Here is an 18922-nt window from a genome sequence, read left to right as displayed (position 1 = left end):
GTGAAAAATGTAATGTCATTAGTGCTGTGAGGACGTGCATTGTTTTTAAGTGAACTGTGATCTTGGTTCCACTGGGTTATTGTATATATTATCTCTATATAACATAGAATATAGTATCCAATCTACAAATTTCCTGTTTACCTGTCTGGTCTTTTTCGCCTAACAAAATGCAGGAGAAAACCTTATCTTCATTTCTGATGAATCATAGTATGCCTCTGCTTTAAATAAAATGCCATTTTTTGGAAAAGCAGGTAACTTAAATCATGAAGACGACTGTGAAAAACTAAATTCCTAATCAGATCCCAGTGATAACGGCCAAATAATTTTGTTTGCTGCAGTTTTGTTCACAAATATTTACATAAAGAGATGCTGGTTTACCATTCTCACATGACCTTGGGAAACTCATCTAACTTTCTCCTACCTTAGATCCCCCTAAACGCAGAGATTGCAGTGTTCCCTTTCCTGGTACTGACACTCTTTGGCTTATTTACATTTTAATTTATTTATAGGAATGTTGCCTTGAATAATATTTATTTGTATATATATTCAATGATACAGGTATGTGTGTACATATATATGTGCACACAAGGGCTTATTAAGGCACATTTGGATTTAAATTACTTCTTTTATTTGCAAGTAACTTCTGCGTAAATCTGACAGCAAATAGAAAAATATTGATGTAAATTTGCAAAACAACCTTTACAAATTTGTTCCGTACTTTGACAACTCCTGATGTAATGTCACTGATCTAAAAAAACGTTTTTGTCACATCCATTCCCCAGAACTCCTAAATGGCATAAAATTAAGCATGTGTACAAATACCTGAACAACGAGAAACTCCAAAAGGCGGTTTTGGTTCTTCTAGTCTAATAGAGGTCTTACGTTAAAGTTATACTCCACTGCATAGCTTGGTGTTGTACTGCTAAATATAAGGGCACTGTATTCAATTTAAATTGTACAATTATGTGGCATAAACCTGAATCTGACTTATGTGACATTACTTCAGCATAGTAACCTTTCCTGTTTTTCTAACCCTCAGTGAAGTGTAATGTTATGTTGTCAAACAGATCCGCTCACTAATGCCAAATTCAGCTATGTCGGTTTTAAAAGTCATCTCTTATGGGACCTTGCAAATATACTGAGAAATAAAAATACATTTAAAAGCTTTTTTTTTTTTTTTTTTTTTTTAAAGCAAATCAGGCAAAGTATAATTTAGTTTCTGAGTAATGAAAAGGACAAATTTGAGCAAACAACTTTGTTATATCTGTAGAAAGACCTGTAGGTATGCAACATGCACAGCCTGTGTTCATCCATTTTTGTATGTCTTTCTTGAGATATATTATTTTACTTGATTGGGTGATTTTTCTTCAACATAATAAGAATGGAAGAAATATGTTACTATCTTGTGACATTTCATTAAAGTTTGGATCAATAGGAATTTGTGAAAATACCTTTTTTGGCCATGAATGACTGTGCCAGTATTCATATAGACTTCTTCCTTTACATCATAGTCACCTGCAATAAAATCATGTTTGTGCCTGCTGCTTTGCCATCTTTTTCTGTCCTTATCATTACTTGCTTTAGTAAAATACATTAGGAATTTTCTTTAATTATGGCAAATGAATTGTTGCTTTCCTCTAGATACTAATGATGCATGGGCTCACTGGAAATGAGCCACTTGCTTTATTTCCATGTAATCTTGCAGGCAATCTTCAAGGTACAGAGATAGCTTTTCATATTCAGACAGAAATCTCATTAGCTTCAAGATGAGACTTGTGTGAGGAAGAGAAGATGTATCACGGTGTCAATATTGGAGCTTTGGACTGATGAGGACATGGGGAACACAACCTGGAGTCGCACCAGGGCTAGCAGTGAGCCTCTGACCCTCAAAGGGTACGTGACTCCTCTTGACGACCAACTGCCTGGAGGTGGGACCTGCAGGGGAGATTGGATGAGTGTTGCAAATAGACGTATTTAATAAAGCAGCTGTTCAGCAGCTGTTCTGCTCTGGAACTTGCAAAAATCTCTATAGGTGGCTATCTGTAGCTTTCATGTGCCTAAGTACTTTTGAATCTCAAGATACTTATATCTTGCCAGAACATTGTTATTCTCCTTAATTCTCCAAGTATTTCTTCTGGACTGGGAAAAGAATACAGTATTTTTACTTCTGAAACTTGTTAGAAACAAACTAAAAGACTGTGAACACAGGATGAAAAGGGACAACAACTTCGAAACACTGAGTCTTAATGAAGTTGCCTCTGAAGTTGCAATAACTCCACGTGACATTGCACCTCTTCATAGAAATGTGTTACGTTCAACTCAGCTCCCAAAAGCCAAAGGAATTCCCTTGCCTGCTGTAGCTTGTCTCTACATCATGACTGTTTTTTATTTCACATATAAACCAGTTTTGTCACCCATTGTTATTTTATCCAAGTCTCCTTCTGCCCCAGCTACTCAACAGTCCTTATGGCAGTATTTTTGATGACCTGTGTTTTACATATTTTTTTTTTAATATTGTACACCATGATAGCTTGCTTTTTTCCCCTTGCTTTTCTATGCTGCGAATGTAAATACTATTGTGTTCATAAAAAAAGTGGGTGGCCACAAATTTTAACTTGTGCATGGGCCATGCTGTTTTGATTGGTTGTGCTGACCCCACTTTCTCCCAGCTTTTGTATTTATTGCATGTGTAAGTAATGACCAAAATTTTAAACTCATCTACTGTGATTAGACCTTGAACAGGGATTTCGGCAGAATGCTTTAGAAATTAGTCTTTTACTTGTTTGTCTAGTGTAATAGCTAGCTCATTGTGTTTGAGTAAATGTTACAAGGTACACTGCAAAATGAGTTGGAAGATGTGAAAAGCATTCTTAATGCTAGCCATAATACATTAAATACTTTCCATGTATGTTTCTGATCTTTTTTGTGAGTAGTAGGAACTAAGGGTATTGAAAAAGTTTATTCCAAAATACCAAAAATTACCAAAATTCAGTTTGTGAATGGGCATTTGCAGGTCCAGGAAAAAAAAATCTCTCTGCTTAGAACAAAAATGATCAAGGCTGAAAAAAAGCACAAAATATATGTGCACATTTATTCTTTTAGTTTATTTTTACTGAGACGGGTGGGTTTTGTTTTGTTTTATTTGTTTTGGATTAGGCTGGGTTTTTTTCGGTTTGGCTCTGCAAAAAGAGGGGTTTGTCTTACCAGCACAGCCCAGAGAAATAAAAATATGAAGACAGATTGTTCTCATATCCAAATCCCGCACCTGTTCTAAGCAGGGTAATTGCTAACAAGCTGCTCTCTTTTTAAAATGCCCATTATCCGCAGAGCTGACGAAGAGTCATGCATCCCTGTGAAAGTGGCATTTTACAATGACTCTGAAAAGAAGTGCCAACGTTTTGATGAATAAAGATATTGACCGGGGAAAGTAATTGTATGACCATAATCATTCAGACAAGAACTGGAGCAATAGGATCTTATAACACGGCAAATTGTAAAGGGAGCATGAGGGATGAAAATGATAGGTACTTATGCAAATGGATTGTAACTATCCTGTGCCACTTTGTGGATCTGTGTTTTAGTCTCTCTTGCTATCTAGGCCATGGGATTACTCAAAAACAGCTGGGAAGGAATGGATGCAATCATTTCATCACAAATTCTAAATGCTTGCTGTGGTAATTTTCCTGCAAATAGTACACTGCAAAATCAAGGCAGGTAGTATTTAATATCAGTTGCAGGACCAGCTATATAAAGAACTCTGGAAAGACTGCAATCTTTTCATTATAAGTATCCTGGGTCTATCTTTTAAAACACCTGAGATACAACATGAAACTGTGTGTCTTTTTATGTTTATCACCTTTTCTTCATGTTTGGGGAATGCAAACGGTAGAGTTTAATGAAGTAGATGCTGGAGGAGTCATTAAGTGATATTGTCGTGATTACATCTGAGCTACAGAGTGAGACTCATTCTCATTCCTACTGCAAAGCAAATTACATTTGCTTTTCCTACTCTAATGCACTTTGCCCCTGAAATTCTTGCCAAAATAAGGGAAGGCTGTGATTCTTCTTAGAGCTTTCCTCTGTAGGCTTTGTCCTGGTGACAGTACAGGAACTGTTTAAAAACAAACAAACAAAAAAGACAAAAGAAAGAAGATGATTCATTCAGGGCTTCAGAAGATGCTATGCTGGCACAAACTGCTCCATCCCGTGGCTCCTCTAACCAAGATCTGCCCTTAGTGCCCCAACAGAAAACCAGGCAACCACTAGACACTGCTGCAGCTCAGCGCTGATGGGTTTTCTGTTTCAAATACCCACAGTCTGGGGGTAAAGACCAACGTGCATCTGCACACTTTTACCGCTGAACATGCCAACCTGGTAAAGTTCACTCCAGACTGCAGAAATAATGGCAGAATCTCCGCTTTTGCTTTGAGCTGTACCCAGCTGTACACAGCAGAAATAGTTAAAACTGGTGGAATTCTTGTTCTTAATATTTATAATAAATGCATATTTTCTATATTTGGCTCACCGCAGCATTTATCAGCTCGGTCGATCGCAGCACAGGCAGGCAGTTCTATGAGAAAAAGCAGTTTAGTTAAACACCAGCTCTCAGGGTTAGCATGTCTCTAAAAGATTGTTTTTCATTTCTTCTCCCAAAGAGGATGCTGCATTTTAACTAACCTGCCTCTTCTGGAAAAGCCTGGCAGAGGGACTCTTTAGTCCCCAGGCTTTAGCCCGTGCCCTTCAGTGTGCCTGCTTGCACCAGGCAGTCTCCTACTGCTTCTGTCATTATGTACATGGTAGAAATTGTATTGTGGTTTACAGAAATAGTTTTCCCAGAAGTCAGGGAAATGCTATTAAGATAATTCAAAAACCTGACTTATTAATGCAGCATGTTACGGCAATATTTTCTGACCTTTTGTTGTCTCCTTAGTTGTACATGCTTGCTAGAAAAATTATGTCTTAAAGCCTTTTTATCCTCATTGATTAACAATAAAACTGTGCAACTCGATAAGCTTTAGGAAGGAAGCTGTGATTTTTTTTCTGGTTATGCTGCTTACAAGAAAGATTATAAGTCTATTCAGGTAAAAATAAGGAAATATTTGAGGTTAGTTTTTTTTTTAAGGTACTACATTTATTAATTTTAAGTGATTCTTTTTCCCAAATCAATACCCCCAATACTACTTAAAACAAAACAGCACTCTTAAATTATAAGCACTTGCATTTCTGTGTCAGGGGAGAAAAAATACTTCTATATGAAATAAATTTAATGGAAAATAGTTTCATGTTGTTATTTCTATTGTAATAGGAACTTGGGTTATATCTTCTTGTTACATTCAGGTGTAACACATCCATTAGGGAGGTAATTTTGTAGTTTCTTTTATTTTCAAGATGAAACATCCATGTCAGACTGTATTTCATTCAGATATAGAGAAAAACAACTCAGAACTGCTGGATGAGGTTGCATGCCATAGATTGTGAAATTCAAAGCTATGTCCTGCTAGTACTTAAAAGATTTTCATGCTTGTAGTGAATCAGTTCATCATCAGTCAGTAAATTGTGTTTGGAGAGGGAGTATATATTTAGAAATCATCCTAGAAAAGGAGAGAGAAAAATGCTTCAGCATATTTGATTTATATTTGCTTTGTGTATTTTCTGGATATAGTTTTTCAGCATTTCCCTCTGAAATATGTTCTTTTGCAGTGGCAAGTGGGATTTAGCATAGAGGGATGTGGAAGGGTTGAAATGACTCATGCTCTTCTTTGACAGCCTCAATCTGTCATCCCTCTCATGTCCAGTCTCTGCAGATTTTTGTTTTAGCATTTCTTTTGGCTACTATTGCAAAATTTTGGTGTGGTCGTTTAATTACACTATTTGCAACCTCTGTATATATGCCATATAATACATGTTTTCGTAAAACCAGTCTGACAGCAAGTTACGCCTTTTCTTTTAGGGGTCTTTTCAACAGAGATTAAATGGAGACAATCACAGAGCAGAAAGTTTAGGCTCTTAGGCTAGAAACTCCTTTCAGTTGCATACGCTGAGTTCGCTGATGGTAGTGATTAAAAGCTCATGGTAAAATGTGGTCTTTAGCATTTGGCAGGAATAGGCCAAAAGCATCAGGTTCTGTAACATTGGTGTACTTTTTTGTGTGTGTGTGGTATAATGTATTTTTCTCTGTAGCTGTTTTAGTAAGATATTACTCAATCACAAATTACATTCAGAAACATATATTACTTAAGGATTGTTTTTGGCAACAGTGCAATTAAATGGTTTGTGAAAAAGGTACTTTAAATAATGAGAATACTTGCAATTGTATTATGCTTTGAGCAGCCATTTTCTGATTCATTAGAGTTAGATTGTAAAATCTATAACATTATAGATAGTATTATATATAAAACACCATCTTCAAAAGTTGGTATTTTTTCAAACTACTTTAATAGAAGAGCCTATTTAGAAGATTAGATCCTTAAATCTCCATCTGCGTGTTCATTGTTGTTATGTGCCAGTTAGCAGTTAGTTATGGGGAAACTATATGATGTCAAAAGCTTCTCATTGTATGGCTCTCTATGATGTTTCCTCTTGAATGCCTCTATCTTCTTGTCATAGTCAAAAATGACAGCTTCTGTCTTGCCAGTGATACACGGTCTAAAAATCTATTTAACTGCCTTTTGCTTATGACCATTTTGAAAAGCAGTGCAAGGCTAAAAATATTTTATTGTTGAAGAACAGCAGCTTACTCTATTTTAAAACTTTGTAGGTTATAGTCCAAGAGTTGCATTGGTTAACATCAAGAGAGTTGATTGGAGATGTCCCTGATCCTACTTATACTATGAATTCACCTTATTATAGTAATTTTTCTAATATTTCATCAAATCTTTTTTTGTTCGTGTACATTAACTTTGCAAATGTCTTACCAGAATGTTGTCACTCAATATCAAAACATCCTCATGACCTTTTAATAACTTCTAATCTAATAATTTGGAACAGCTCATAAATTTTATCAAATTGTTAAAACCAACTACTTTCTTCTTAGTCAGAGATAAGTCCTTCTTTTTATGCCAGTCTCCAGGACCTTCAGCTAGCTGGAAGCCCCCTTCTTTCTCACTGCGGGTACCAGTAAGCTTTGTATGCTCAATACTAGATTCATCCGCTTGATATGCTCCTTGCAAAAAATTGCAGAAGTATTTAAAATGGAGCTTTATTTTTAGAAACTGAACAGTATTCATGTCTGCAGAAAAGAACCTTCTGAATAACAAGGACTTGGAACACTGTTTTAGAGCCTTTGGTACAGAAAACATTCATCAAGTCGTCCAGCTTCTGTCATTTTAAGTCAATCCTTTGGAACAGGGTTTCACGATTCTCTGAGGGTAACTACTGTTTTCTCACCTCCACTTGCTTGTATGAGCTAGTAGTTTTTCTGTTTCAGTCGGACTCTGCAAAGTATCATATGAATAAGGCTTACATTGTTATATTTAGAATAAGTTCATATTTTCCAGACTGTGCTATTAACATTAAAATAATTCTTACTAAAGGGAACATAATAGCTTGGATCTGAGTTTACATGCAGGACGTAAAAGTTTTGTATTTCTGTGAAAAGGCTAGGCATCCTTGCAATGTCAGCATGGCCAGGGCTGTCCAGCAAGGATTGAACCACGCAATCCTCATATCCTAGGGATCACCAAATGGGGTGGTGAAGCCATCATGCAGGCCTTGAAGACCAACCATCTTTTAAGGCTAGTCAGGAAGTTGCTGTGGTTATTAGTATTTAACGAGGTGGGAGTGAATCAGAAGGAGCTGAAGAAAATGAGGAGAACAGGCAGGTTTGCAAGGGGTTGGGAAAGAAGGGCAATGAGATAGGGAAAAGGAGATGGATGCCAGCAGTTCCTGCTTACACCATTTTTTTCCCCCTGCCTGTGGAAGATAGGAGTCCTGAACTTCAGTAAAAAACATACAGATATCAAAGGTGTGTTGTTGGTTATGGTAATCAGGCTTCTCCTGCATGGCGATCCCCAGGAAAGCTGCACAGAGCTCAGTCTGAGAGGGACCGCCTGCTAATGCTGTGCTGCAACTGTCCTCAATGATTTCCTTCTATGTGCTATAATTGAACATCATCCAATATCTACCGTTCAGTCAGTATCAACACCAAAGAGGAGATTTATGTAATAATACAAAAGTACAATTAGTCTTACAGCCACTGGGAGGGAAGGACTGAGAGCAGCCCAGGCCAGCTGGCAGCCATTTACCACTAGGGCCAAGCTGGCTTCAGCTGTGGGGAGGGGAAGGCTAAGGCCTGTCAGGTGAGGGAGCTGATCCTGTGAAGACCAGCTGTGGCCGAGGGTTTAAACTGAGTAGGCAGACTGGTTGCTTTTCCCCTCTGGTGAGGCTAAAAATCTCTAAACTGAGCAAGCTCAGCCAGGCAGGAGGATGGGGCCCAGCAGGTAGCAGCCATGTTGGGGTGGTGGGGGGGCTCCTTGCCGGGAGCTGTGACAGGCTGTGGGCTCCTGTGAGACTTCCCCTGTGGGATTGCTTAGAGAGTGCATGGGGGAATTCCCCTTACATTTCCTGCAGAGGAATTGTCTTTTACAGGTGGAAATAAACAAGTGAGGGGTTTAAAAAAAAATAAATAAAGATACTGTTAGAGATGCTGTTCTGGGTTGTGTTTGGTGTTGAGGTAGTGTACACCGGTTTAGAAAGCACAAGAACGTTGCCATTTTCTGTCGTTAAAACATCTCAATTTCTTTCTCATTTATAATTCAGAAAACAAAAATGAAATAATATGTGTGTGAGAAAGTATTCATATGTCTTTGGAAGCTTATAAAACATAGCAGGAATTGCCTTTGTGGCTTAGTCCTACCCATAGAACAAGATGGCTGAGGCGGCAGAGTCGCCCCTATTCCTCCGCCCTTTTGTCTGGCAGAAAGGATAAAGATAAAGGAATTTTCTTGCTGTGTACTTGCAAGATTAACAAACCAGGTTTGCAGATCAAACAGGAGAGGCTCCAGGTAATCTCTCATTTTCTTGACGTGTTCAGTGGACAGGTGGCCTTGCAGGGCTCTGCTGATGCATGTTATGGGAGCAGGTCCTGGGGAGGGGAAGAGAGGCTTTTATGTGGTGGTGGTGGCTTCAAGGGCAAGTGTGGGCTAAAGCCCACGGTTTTATACCCCACCTGGGATTTAGTTGGAGCTTAGTGGAACCTTGTGCAAACCATGAAGCACTTGCGTAACATGACTCCACTTTGTAAGGAGGCTGAAGTGGGATCTTCTGAGAAGTCCCTCCTGGGTTTCTTTTCACAGAGAGTCTTACCACAGCAATGTAATTTTGAGATAGTAAAGGCATGGGGAATTGTGGCAGAGAAATATTTATGCTTGCCAGCTATAGGTAGAAAAAATATTGTTTTCTGTGAAAGAAAGTTAGGATTGTATGAAACAATTGTTGTACTGTTTTTGTCATTCTGTTGTTAGATGTTTACGTGTTGTTTGGTCTCAAACTGTACCATGAACACAGGGAATGCATTGCAATTACTGACAAACCTAAATGGTGTTTGGGTGGAGTTAATAGGAGTTAACTACAGTTAACCACAGAGAATGTAGATTTAAGTGTACTAGTAGTTAGAGAAGCATTCATTTAACATTTGTTATAAGCTACTGTTGGTTTTTTATGAGTAATAGGGGAGCAGTTTATAGTTGAACTACTGTATAGAGAAGAAGAGCTGTGTGGCTTCGGATGGAATGCTTGGAGCCTCAGGCAGTTCTGTAAATGTTTTCTATTACAAATAAGTTTAATAGTGTACATTAAAAAGGATGTGTATTTAAACCTTTATGGTCCGTACCACGTTAGGTGGAATTACAGTAAATTGCTACATTTCATTTCTGTAATTATCTTATAAACTGCTAGTTGATATTGTCCTGAAGTTTTATGTTCAGCACATTTTAACACCAGTCGTATTTTGGACAGCTTGTATAAGCTCATTTGATTGTCTCTTAGGGGTATAAAATTACATATATATATTAAAAAAAAGAGAGATATCTATTAAAAAAGCATAAGAGTTACACACCTTTGGATGACTGTGTGTACTATTGAGAGGGGAGGGATCATGATCGCCTCCCATACTGTGATTATGAGTGTGCACGGAGCAATTTTCCTGTCACTAATAGTTATAGAAATATATGATTATGAAACATGGTCTTTTCCTTTTATTTTATTTTTTTCCATTCCTGTAGGAACTTGGAAGTAACAGCCCTCCGCAGAGGAACTGGAAGGGAATTGCTATTGCGCTGCTGGTGATTCTAGTTGTTTGTTCACTCATCACTATGTCTGTCATTCTTTTAACTCCAGGTAACCTACTTCTTTATTTTATCTTACTGAAGGTTTATGATTCATAATGCAGTCATTAAAGTGACGTATAAATGTTAAAGTATCTCTTGCCCTTAAGCATTTTTAACTTTTGGCTACTATAAATTTGGTGCCTGCAGGGACTCAAGAGTTACTGGAGGCCTTGTGGAGCAGAAGCATTTGGCTTTGGCAGTAGGTCCTTAGGATTGTGTTAGCCTTGAGACGGCTACAAGCAATCCTCATTAGCCTCAGCAGGTGTGAGCTGACTTTAAGATTTTGTCACCTGTGTCTTGGTGTAATTTCAGATTCACAGTTGAGCTAAGAGAAAGCTGTATGTCATGGAAACCTGAGAATGAAACTTCTCACTGAACCAGAAGCATGCATCTTTCATACGTACATGCACAAGCTTCTTCCCTTTTCTTTCTCTCAAAAATGAAGAGAGGGGAAATTACTTAATGGTTCAGTTACACAAAAAAAGGGGGGGAGGGCAAGTAGTAAACAAAAAAAGTAGTTGAACATGTAAAATAATTATGCCCTTTTTTTGTGTGTGTTCTAATTTGATCTGGGCTATGTTTCTAAAGATTTTCTTTTTACTGCTGGGGCAGCAACCATTTAACTATGTCTGGGAACCTAAGAGAAGGAAACAATGAAACACTGCACAAGTTTTAAAGAAAAAATATCTTTGAATTCTTTTTGTCAGATTTAAAGTTATAATGTGAAGTACCTCATTTGGATGGCATGCCTAGATAGTAAATTCTGGTCTGTAAATGTTCTGCCATGCAAGTGCCCAGTTTGTGTAAAGCAAAAGGTTAATGAAGTGCTTTTTAGTTAAATAATGGTTCTAGACAATTTGGCCACTGGATGAAATCATCAAGGAAAGCTGGGTGGGTCTGTGCATGAGCAAGTGCAGAAATAGACTGATGCTGCTTGAAAGGAAGGTGGTGAGACTGAATGGAAAAGCATCAAAAAGCTTTGCTTGTCAGAGGGAGCGGGACAGCTGGAGAAAGTATGTAGGAATACTACGGACTCTGCTGCTTCCTCTGTTTTGTATAAATAAATACTACATATGCATGGTGCTGTCCAAGGAATGGTAAAGAAATGACTCCTTGCTTATTTCCACTTAGAACATTATAAGAAAAATAAAGGCAAAGTTGTGCTGCTGTAGTCTCAGTGTATAGGAGTTTCTTTGGGGAATAATAAAAAACAGATGTTGAGGGCAAATGGTGGCGTATCCTGGTATACTTGAAGACAGAAGACTGTTTTTTCTTTTCAAGGAGAGGTAACTTTTTTTTAAGGCTTGTAAAATCTCAAAAGTGTTATGCTGGAATCCACAACAATAAACATCAGTTCTGGCTCTTATATCTATATAGAATTATTAATGATGTAAAAACATAAATTGAAGTCGAAAAAAGAATGAACAACCTAGGGAAATGTTGGTTGTTTTTTTTTTTTTTAATATGTTAAAAAAGCTCAGTGGATTACAACATCTCTGAGGCTGTTTCAAAATCCAGAGAGCTTGCTTGAAAACTTGATGTAAGCTGGGACCTACATTTTGGTTCAAGTCAAGCGAGTGAAAACTAGTTCTGTCAGCTCAGATGCTCTAAGATATCCCCTAGAGACTGTAGAGCTTGATACAAATAAAAACCTTTTTCCCAGAATCATCTAGGTCTGTAAAACTGGGGGCTCTTGCAGGTTGGAAATGGTTACCAAAGCAAGCTTTGGAGGGACATTGTAGGACAGCTACGTTTCCTATTTTGATCCTAATCAGTGCTGTTCGCCCTTCACTTTCATGATTAATTAATACGTTTTTGGAAGAAAATATTCTGATGCTCTGCTGGTTTGCTGACAGGTCCTGAGCACTAGACCTGAAGCTATCTGGTCTTGAATATAAGTAAGATCACTTTGGGATGTCTAGCATTCGAGGGGAGGAAAAACTTGGAGACTCTCTCACAGGTCTGGTTGTTGCAAGGTGCTCAGTTCTAAGATGCTACCAATCTGTTATTGTAAATGCTTGGGTTTGCAAATTCTTCTCATAAAATATAACAGATCTGAATTAAGATGTTCAGTGCAATAGTGAGAATTTTGTCCTATATTACCTTGGGATAGTTCAGAGTGCATTGCTTTTCATTTTTAATGCTATTTTGAGCATCAGAGACTTATTTCCGTATTTGGTTCTGCCTGTACTGATGGGTGCTTTTGAGATTTCATGTAAATTCCCCTAAATACTGTGCATCATGCTGTTTCTTTTTATAACGATGATAATAATTTCAGATGGTGGTTGCTTAGAAGCCTGATTGTTGAAAGTTTTGTGGAGGCAAAAGTGTATTTATTGATATGCCAAATCAAACAGAAATGATCTCTTTTGCCTACAATTATTTATACATTGCTTTGTCCACAATATAAGAAACTCTTAGGTCCCTGTACACTTTAACAGTTGTCATTTGACTTCACTCCAACTGTGAGCAACAGCTTTCATGCCTTTTTTAATAGAGGTATCAAAGCTTCTGTATGAGATAACAAGCTTTTAAAAGAAAATCTTCTATGTAAGTTACATGCAAAAGGCTTCAAAGAGGCTTTAGCTTCTGCTGAAGATACAAGTGGTATTAAAACTAAATGGAAAGTCTTGATTTTTTTTCCTTAATGTTTCTTATTACATGAAATATAACTTGAATATACAACACTAAGCAGGAACTGTGTTGAAATAAGAGATGTATTTTGACCTATGTCATGGTTTAACCCCAGCTGGCAACTAAGCACCACACAGCCGCTTGCTCACTCCTCCCCCCGGTGGGATAGGGGAGAGAATCAGAAGAGTAAAAGCGAGAAAACTTGTGGGTTGAGATAAAGGCAGTTTAATAAGTAAAGCAAAAGCCATGCATGCAAGCAAAGCAAAGCAAGGAATTCATTCGCTACTTCCCATGGGCAGGCAGGTGTTCAGCCATCCCCAGAACAGCAGGGCTCCATCATGCATAACAGTTACTTGGGAAGACAAACGCCATCACTCTGAATGTCTCCCCCTTCCTTCTTCTTCCACCAGCTTATATACTGAGCATGACGTCATACGGTGTGGGACAGCCCTGTGGGCAGCGGGGGTCAGCTGTCCCAGCCGTGCCCCCTCTCAGCTTCTTGTGCACCTGGCAGAGCATGGGAAGCTGACAAGTCCTTGCCTAGTGTAAGCACTGCTTAGCAACAACTAAAACATCAGTGTGTTATCAACATGATTCTCATGCTAAATCCAAAACACAGCACTATGCCAGCTACTAGGAAGAAAATTAACTCTATCCCAGCTGAAACCAGGACAACCTACTAATGTCTTAGCTTCTGCTAAAATACGAAATATCTGTGTTGCAACTATTGTTGTGGTTTTAGTAAATTGTACCAACAATATTAGTAATATTTGGTCCCCTTTATATTGCTTGTCATTTATGCTAATACTCAGAAACTTTGTAAATGTATTTTTGTCTCAACAAAGAGATGGAAAAATGGAAGACCAGACCATTCACTAATGTAACAGATCAGTGGTAGAGTCTGAATAGACTGCCAGTCCAGTAACCTCTTGTTGGGGCTCAACAGCTCTCTATGAACCTCTATGGAATAAGTAGTACATTAAAAAAAAAAAAAAAACTGCACCCACGAAGTACAAATTGCTACACTGCTCTGTAGCCGGGAGTAGAAGGCTTACAGGCAAGTATCCCTGCTCGTTTTCTTCACAATTAGATAACTGCAATGATAAAGGAAGTGCATGAAGATATCAAAGAATGAGGTTACTCTTATTAAAGTAAGGGGCTGGAGTGTGGAAGAACTTGGGAGTTTCAGAATAGGAACCTGTCTATCCTCTGAGGCAATTTAATTACGAATCTAGTGATTTTTGTGTAATATTTGGAGATGACTACTGGAGAAGTATTTAAGAGAGAACAAAAGAAGATACTTGGGAATAATCTTATAAACATAACTTTCTTTATATTGGGGATTAATGGCCAGTGCAGAGACAGAAATGGCTGTTTATGAGATGCCATCGTTTGGTTTGTAAGTCAGTATAAACAATACAAGTATCTTTCTTGCTCTGCTTTTATACTATTTCATGTTTTTGAAGTTTTGGCACATACCTGCACATACTGAAATATTCATAGATAGATTTTCTGAGATCAGAGCCTCACTCCTGCCTTTAAATCAGCATGTTTTTGTGCTTTGCATCATGACAGTATGTTCCGCATCATGACAGTATGTTCCACATCATAGGAATTATCTGAAGACCTATCTGATAGACCACTGTTGATCTGTATTTCAAAACTGAGAAATGCTCAATTGGAAGTACTAGCAGCTGAAAGCTTTTATATGAAAAATCACCTAAGAACAGCCTAAGAATTGTATAGATGATACCACCCCTTGTACAGGTGTTTTGCCACAACACTTAAGGCTGTTTCTCATTTTGGGAATGACAGTAGTTCTACCTTCATGTTAGCTTACAGTTAACGGTTTCTGAAGGTTTGGCAGACTCGAATGCTTTATGTGGAACTCCTTTACTGAGATATTGATGTTAGCATTTAAACCATGCATGCTGATAAATTACTGTTGAGCAAAGTGGCCTGTAAATCTAAAAAAAAAAAAAAAGGACAGCTTTGCAGAAAAGATTCCTTTAGGGAACATTTTGGTCAGCCAGACTGACAGAAAATGCTTTTTTGAAATTGTTTTGAGTAAAATCAAGCTCCAATAGATAAATATTCTGTTTAGAACAGAGCTGGAACTGACCCCTCCACACCATCTCTCATACTACTTTTAAATGAATAGAAAGCAAACTAAAAATTATTTTTGCTGAAGTGGAGATTCATTACCAGAAGATTCAGTTTCTGTTCAATGCTGTATAGGCTCCCTGTAACTACTGTAAATTGGCAAACAACTTTTGATATCTGACTGCTTTCTGGCAAGTTGTTTTTCCTTTTTCATGCAAACATGATATGAACTATACTAATTCCCAGTTATTGAAATACCTGTTAGCTTGCATACAATTTACGAGTGGTGGTTTTCCACTTTTCAGATGGCATTTCACATCAAGCCTTTATCCTAATGTCTAGTGTTAAAACTCTTTTTTCTACAAAAAAGTCAGTAAGCATTTTGAATTACACTATACTACATCATTATTAGTTTTATTTGCTAAGTTAGAAAGTAAATTTCATGAGGTGTTTAGACTACTTTTAACCTGCAAAAATAATATCCTATAAATTCATGAAAAGTAACGAGGCTATTAATTTCTACTTTTGCAGTCTTCTAGTATAGTAAACACAAACAGGTTTGTCATTTTGAATAAATATACATCAGTTTTTGAACTGTTGTAGTTTGATGTGTAGTTAAAAAGTAGCCATTTAGTTTTGAACAGTTGATTTTTGTTTGTATCTTCTGTAATCTGTGTTCATTTTCTATACATAATATATATAATTTCAGACCGAAATATAGAAATCCGTGGGAAATAGTGTGAAGATATTGGAAATATGATTCCCTCAAGGAATAATTCAATAAAATTCAAAATGGAAATGAAAAAGAGATAGGCTATTTAGTAATGGGGTAATAAACATAAAGTGGAAAAAAGCAGTCTCTAAAATAGAACAAGTACTTTGTGAAGTACATACTAATTTCTGCTTGTGCTCAAGAAAGATTAACCCAGTATACTGTTTTGAGAGTTCATATGATGTGTAATTCATCTTACTATATATAAACTACGCATTTTGGAAACTTTAAATTACTATTTTAGAGTCTTTGGATGTCAAATCAACATTTTTCTTAAAAAATTATATAATATGAGATATCGACAGAGTGGAAAGCTAGTGTCAAGGATTACAAACAAGGCTGTATTTTGGTAATGACTTAGCATTAGAAAAAAAATTACTTTTCAAACATCTAGTAAAGTTGCTTGAAGATGCCAGTTTTTTCAGCTTAGAAATGCTAACAGCAATTTAAAAAGTTACTTTAAAATCCAATTTATATCGAGATTACTTGGCAGGCGTGTGAATTAGAAGACAGAGAGCAGAGCTGGTGTACCTTTTTTCTCTGATAGCCTTCCTGTATACAGCTGATGTATTGTTTTAGTGATTTTATTAAAGCAGTTACAAAAAAACAATCTGTGGAAACTAAACTGTCTTGGGTAAGACTGTTTTTGGCAACATAACAGCTTGTGTGAGCTTGATTGATAGTTGGCAAACTGGCAGGATATAAGGGGTCATAATAAATAGAAACAGACTCAAGAAAGGTTGGAAGGGGAATCCTTTTGGGATCACAGACAGCATCAGGACAAGGGTGTGTTGAATCAAAATAGGTGATGGAAAACAGCTTGTTGAGGGTAGGTAGTCAGCAAGGTTATGGAGAAAGGGGAAAATGGGCATATGAAGAGCTCAGTATTTGATGCTGTTAAGTTAGAAATAGTGTTTTGAAGACAGGGAATGTATTTGTGGAGCTGAGTAGAGCATATATAACAACATGTGCTTACTTTGAAGAGAAAAACTCAGTGTGTGGCAGGAGCAAGAGCTAACAAGGTCCCATGATGTGTAAACAGAGGTATTAGGTATAAATCGAGAGATAATGTTACACTGCTGTAAAGCTCTAGTAAGACTGCAAGTGGAATATTGTGTCCCGTGCTGGACTTGGAGACTACAAAAAAAAAAAACCCCAAACATCCCTGAAAGGTAGGAAGAGGGCAAAAAGCTTATTTAAGGATTAGAATGTTTGTCTTATGAGAGAGAATTTGAACAACTCTGCATGCTTAGCCTTACAAGACATCAAGTGCAAGAAGAGTTGATTATGGTGAGTAAGTGCTTACCTGGGGCCCTGCTGAGCCCTGGGAGGGAGGCGCGTGCAAAATGCAGCAGTGCCGTGGAGTGAGCAGCTGTGATGGTCTTGTGTCTAGCGTAAATTTATGATATGCATTAAAAAGGAGTTTCTCTTCAATACAGCAAGGATGCACCTTATTAATACTAACTGGAGTGACTGCAGCAGGCAGTGCTGACATTTAAAGGCAAAAAAGTCATATTGTTGTTGATTCCAGTAAGCTTTCAGCTGGGCCTCTAATTGAGAAATTTGACTGAATAACGACCAATAACGAAACTATGATTGACTTTATTCACTGTGAAGCGGTCACATTTTCATCTGAAACATATTACAAGATACGACCTTTACAAAGCGCATTTCTTTGTTAAAAATGCGCTGGTAACATGTTGGGTCGACATCAAGATAACAAGATTTCTCCTTGACTGTTGTGATTCTAGATATTCTTTTTCTATGGGTCTGTCGTCAGCGACGCTGATTTATATCAGCAATCTGTAAGGACAAAATCTGACTAACAAAAAGATCCTCTCATAGAGAAGGTGGATGCCTGACACATGGGAAGGAAGAGCACATAGAGCAGAGAAATACTGCAGTGATCTACGGCAAACCTGCCCAATAACGATAAAATGATTAAAAGACCTGACTGGGCATCTGTCTGGTTGATTGTGTAGGAAGTGCATAGGTGCATATTTTTGCTAGTGCAGAGGCACTGTATAACACAGCTTTTGGCAGCTGCTGTTCTCCTAAATAGCCTAAAGCAGTTAGGTGAAGTGCATAGCTGCTATCAGTGAATATTCATTGGAAACTTTGTGTTTTGACAGCAAAATTTTTGCTTTAATAGTACCTCTGATTTCACATGTTAGTGTGATAGTTCACTATTGAATCTCTGCTTATTATTTATTTCATCTACAGCACAAGAGAAGTAGAATTTAGCAGAGCTTCTTTTTTCTTTTCTGAAGCATGGAGATGATTTTAGGAGTTGGCAACTTATTTTTTTGTTTTGAAAATCAGCGTTGGCTAGCGTTCAGAAGTACAATATTCCTGGGTTTTATCATGTTTGGAAAAAACACAAGGCTGTTAGCCAAATGTTACGTTGTGCTTATCACTAGAGAGCAAGCGCAGACTATAAAATATGTGTATAGAATTTTTTTTTTTTTTTTACATTTTAATTTGTAGAATAGGTTGGTTCCCAATTTACTTACAGGAGTATTTTACTTAGTTTCTCTCTGTAGAAGGTGTTCAATATGCCCTACATCCTTTGGCTCTCAGGAAATTTTTGCATTGGTTTGTAATCAGACTTTTCTTGTGGTATTGGGCTCTGGGAAGAAGGAGCTTTGCAACTACAGTCCCAGTATAATAAATAGCCAGGCACTACATCCTTCAGTTGTCCTGTCCATAAGGTACCAATGCTTTGTTTTCTGAGGCTTTACTGAAGAAAAATGGAACATTTTCTTGCAGTGAAAAAAAATAAGAGCAAGGTATTGTTATTGTTTTCAACAGGACCTTTGAACTATGTATTCTGGTTCTGTAATTCCAATGTTTTGCAAACTACACTGAATATATTGTTTTTAATAACTATCTAAAATGATCCTGTTATGTTTATTTTAGATGAACTCGCAAATTCATCAGAAACCAGATTGTCTTTGGAAGATCTCTTCAGAAAAGAGTTCATAGTTCATAATCCAGAAGCCAAATGGATTAATGGTAAGTGTATAACCTCTAATGTAATTTGAAACTGGGAAATAATTTTGAATATTGAATGATATTACTATCCAGG

The 18922-nt window shown here is 37.4% G+C and overlaps 1 protein-coding gene across 3 annotated transcripts in view; it reads left to right on the top strand.

The window, feature by feature from the left end:
- DPP10 (dipeptidyl peptidase like 10) overlaps nucleotides 1-18922 on the top strand; it is a 562528-nt gene that overhangs the window by 302995 nt on the left and 240611 nt on the right. For all 3 annotated transcript variants that reach the window (XM_087732307.1, XM_087732308.1, XM_087732306.1), the window contains exons 2-3: nucleotides 10221-10335; nucleotides 18754-18849. In XM_087732307.1, the coding sequence (XP_087588433.1) occupies nucleotides 10221-10335; nucleotides 18754-18849 (211 nt within the window). The remainder of the gene's footprint in view (nucleotides 1-10220; nucleotides 10336-18753; nucleotides 18850-18922) is intronic.

The sequence above is a fragment of the Nipponia nippon genome, unplaced genomic scaffold (genome assembly GCF_047370975.1).
Source record: "Nipponia nippon isolate SJK-2023a ecotype South Korea unplaced genomic scaffold, ASM4737097v1 scaffold_5, whole genome shotgun sequence".
Taxonomy (NCBI): domain Eukaryota; kingdom Metazoa; phylum Chordata; class Aves; order Pelecaniformes; family Threskiornithidae; genus Nipponia; species Nipponia nippon.
Note: the sequence above shows the minus strand (reverse complement) of the source record. Positions and strands in the feature narration are given on the sequence as shown.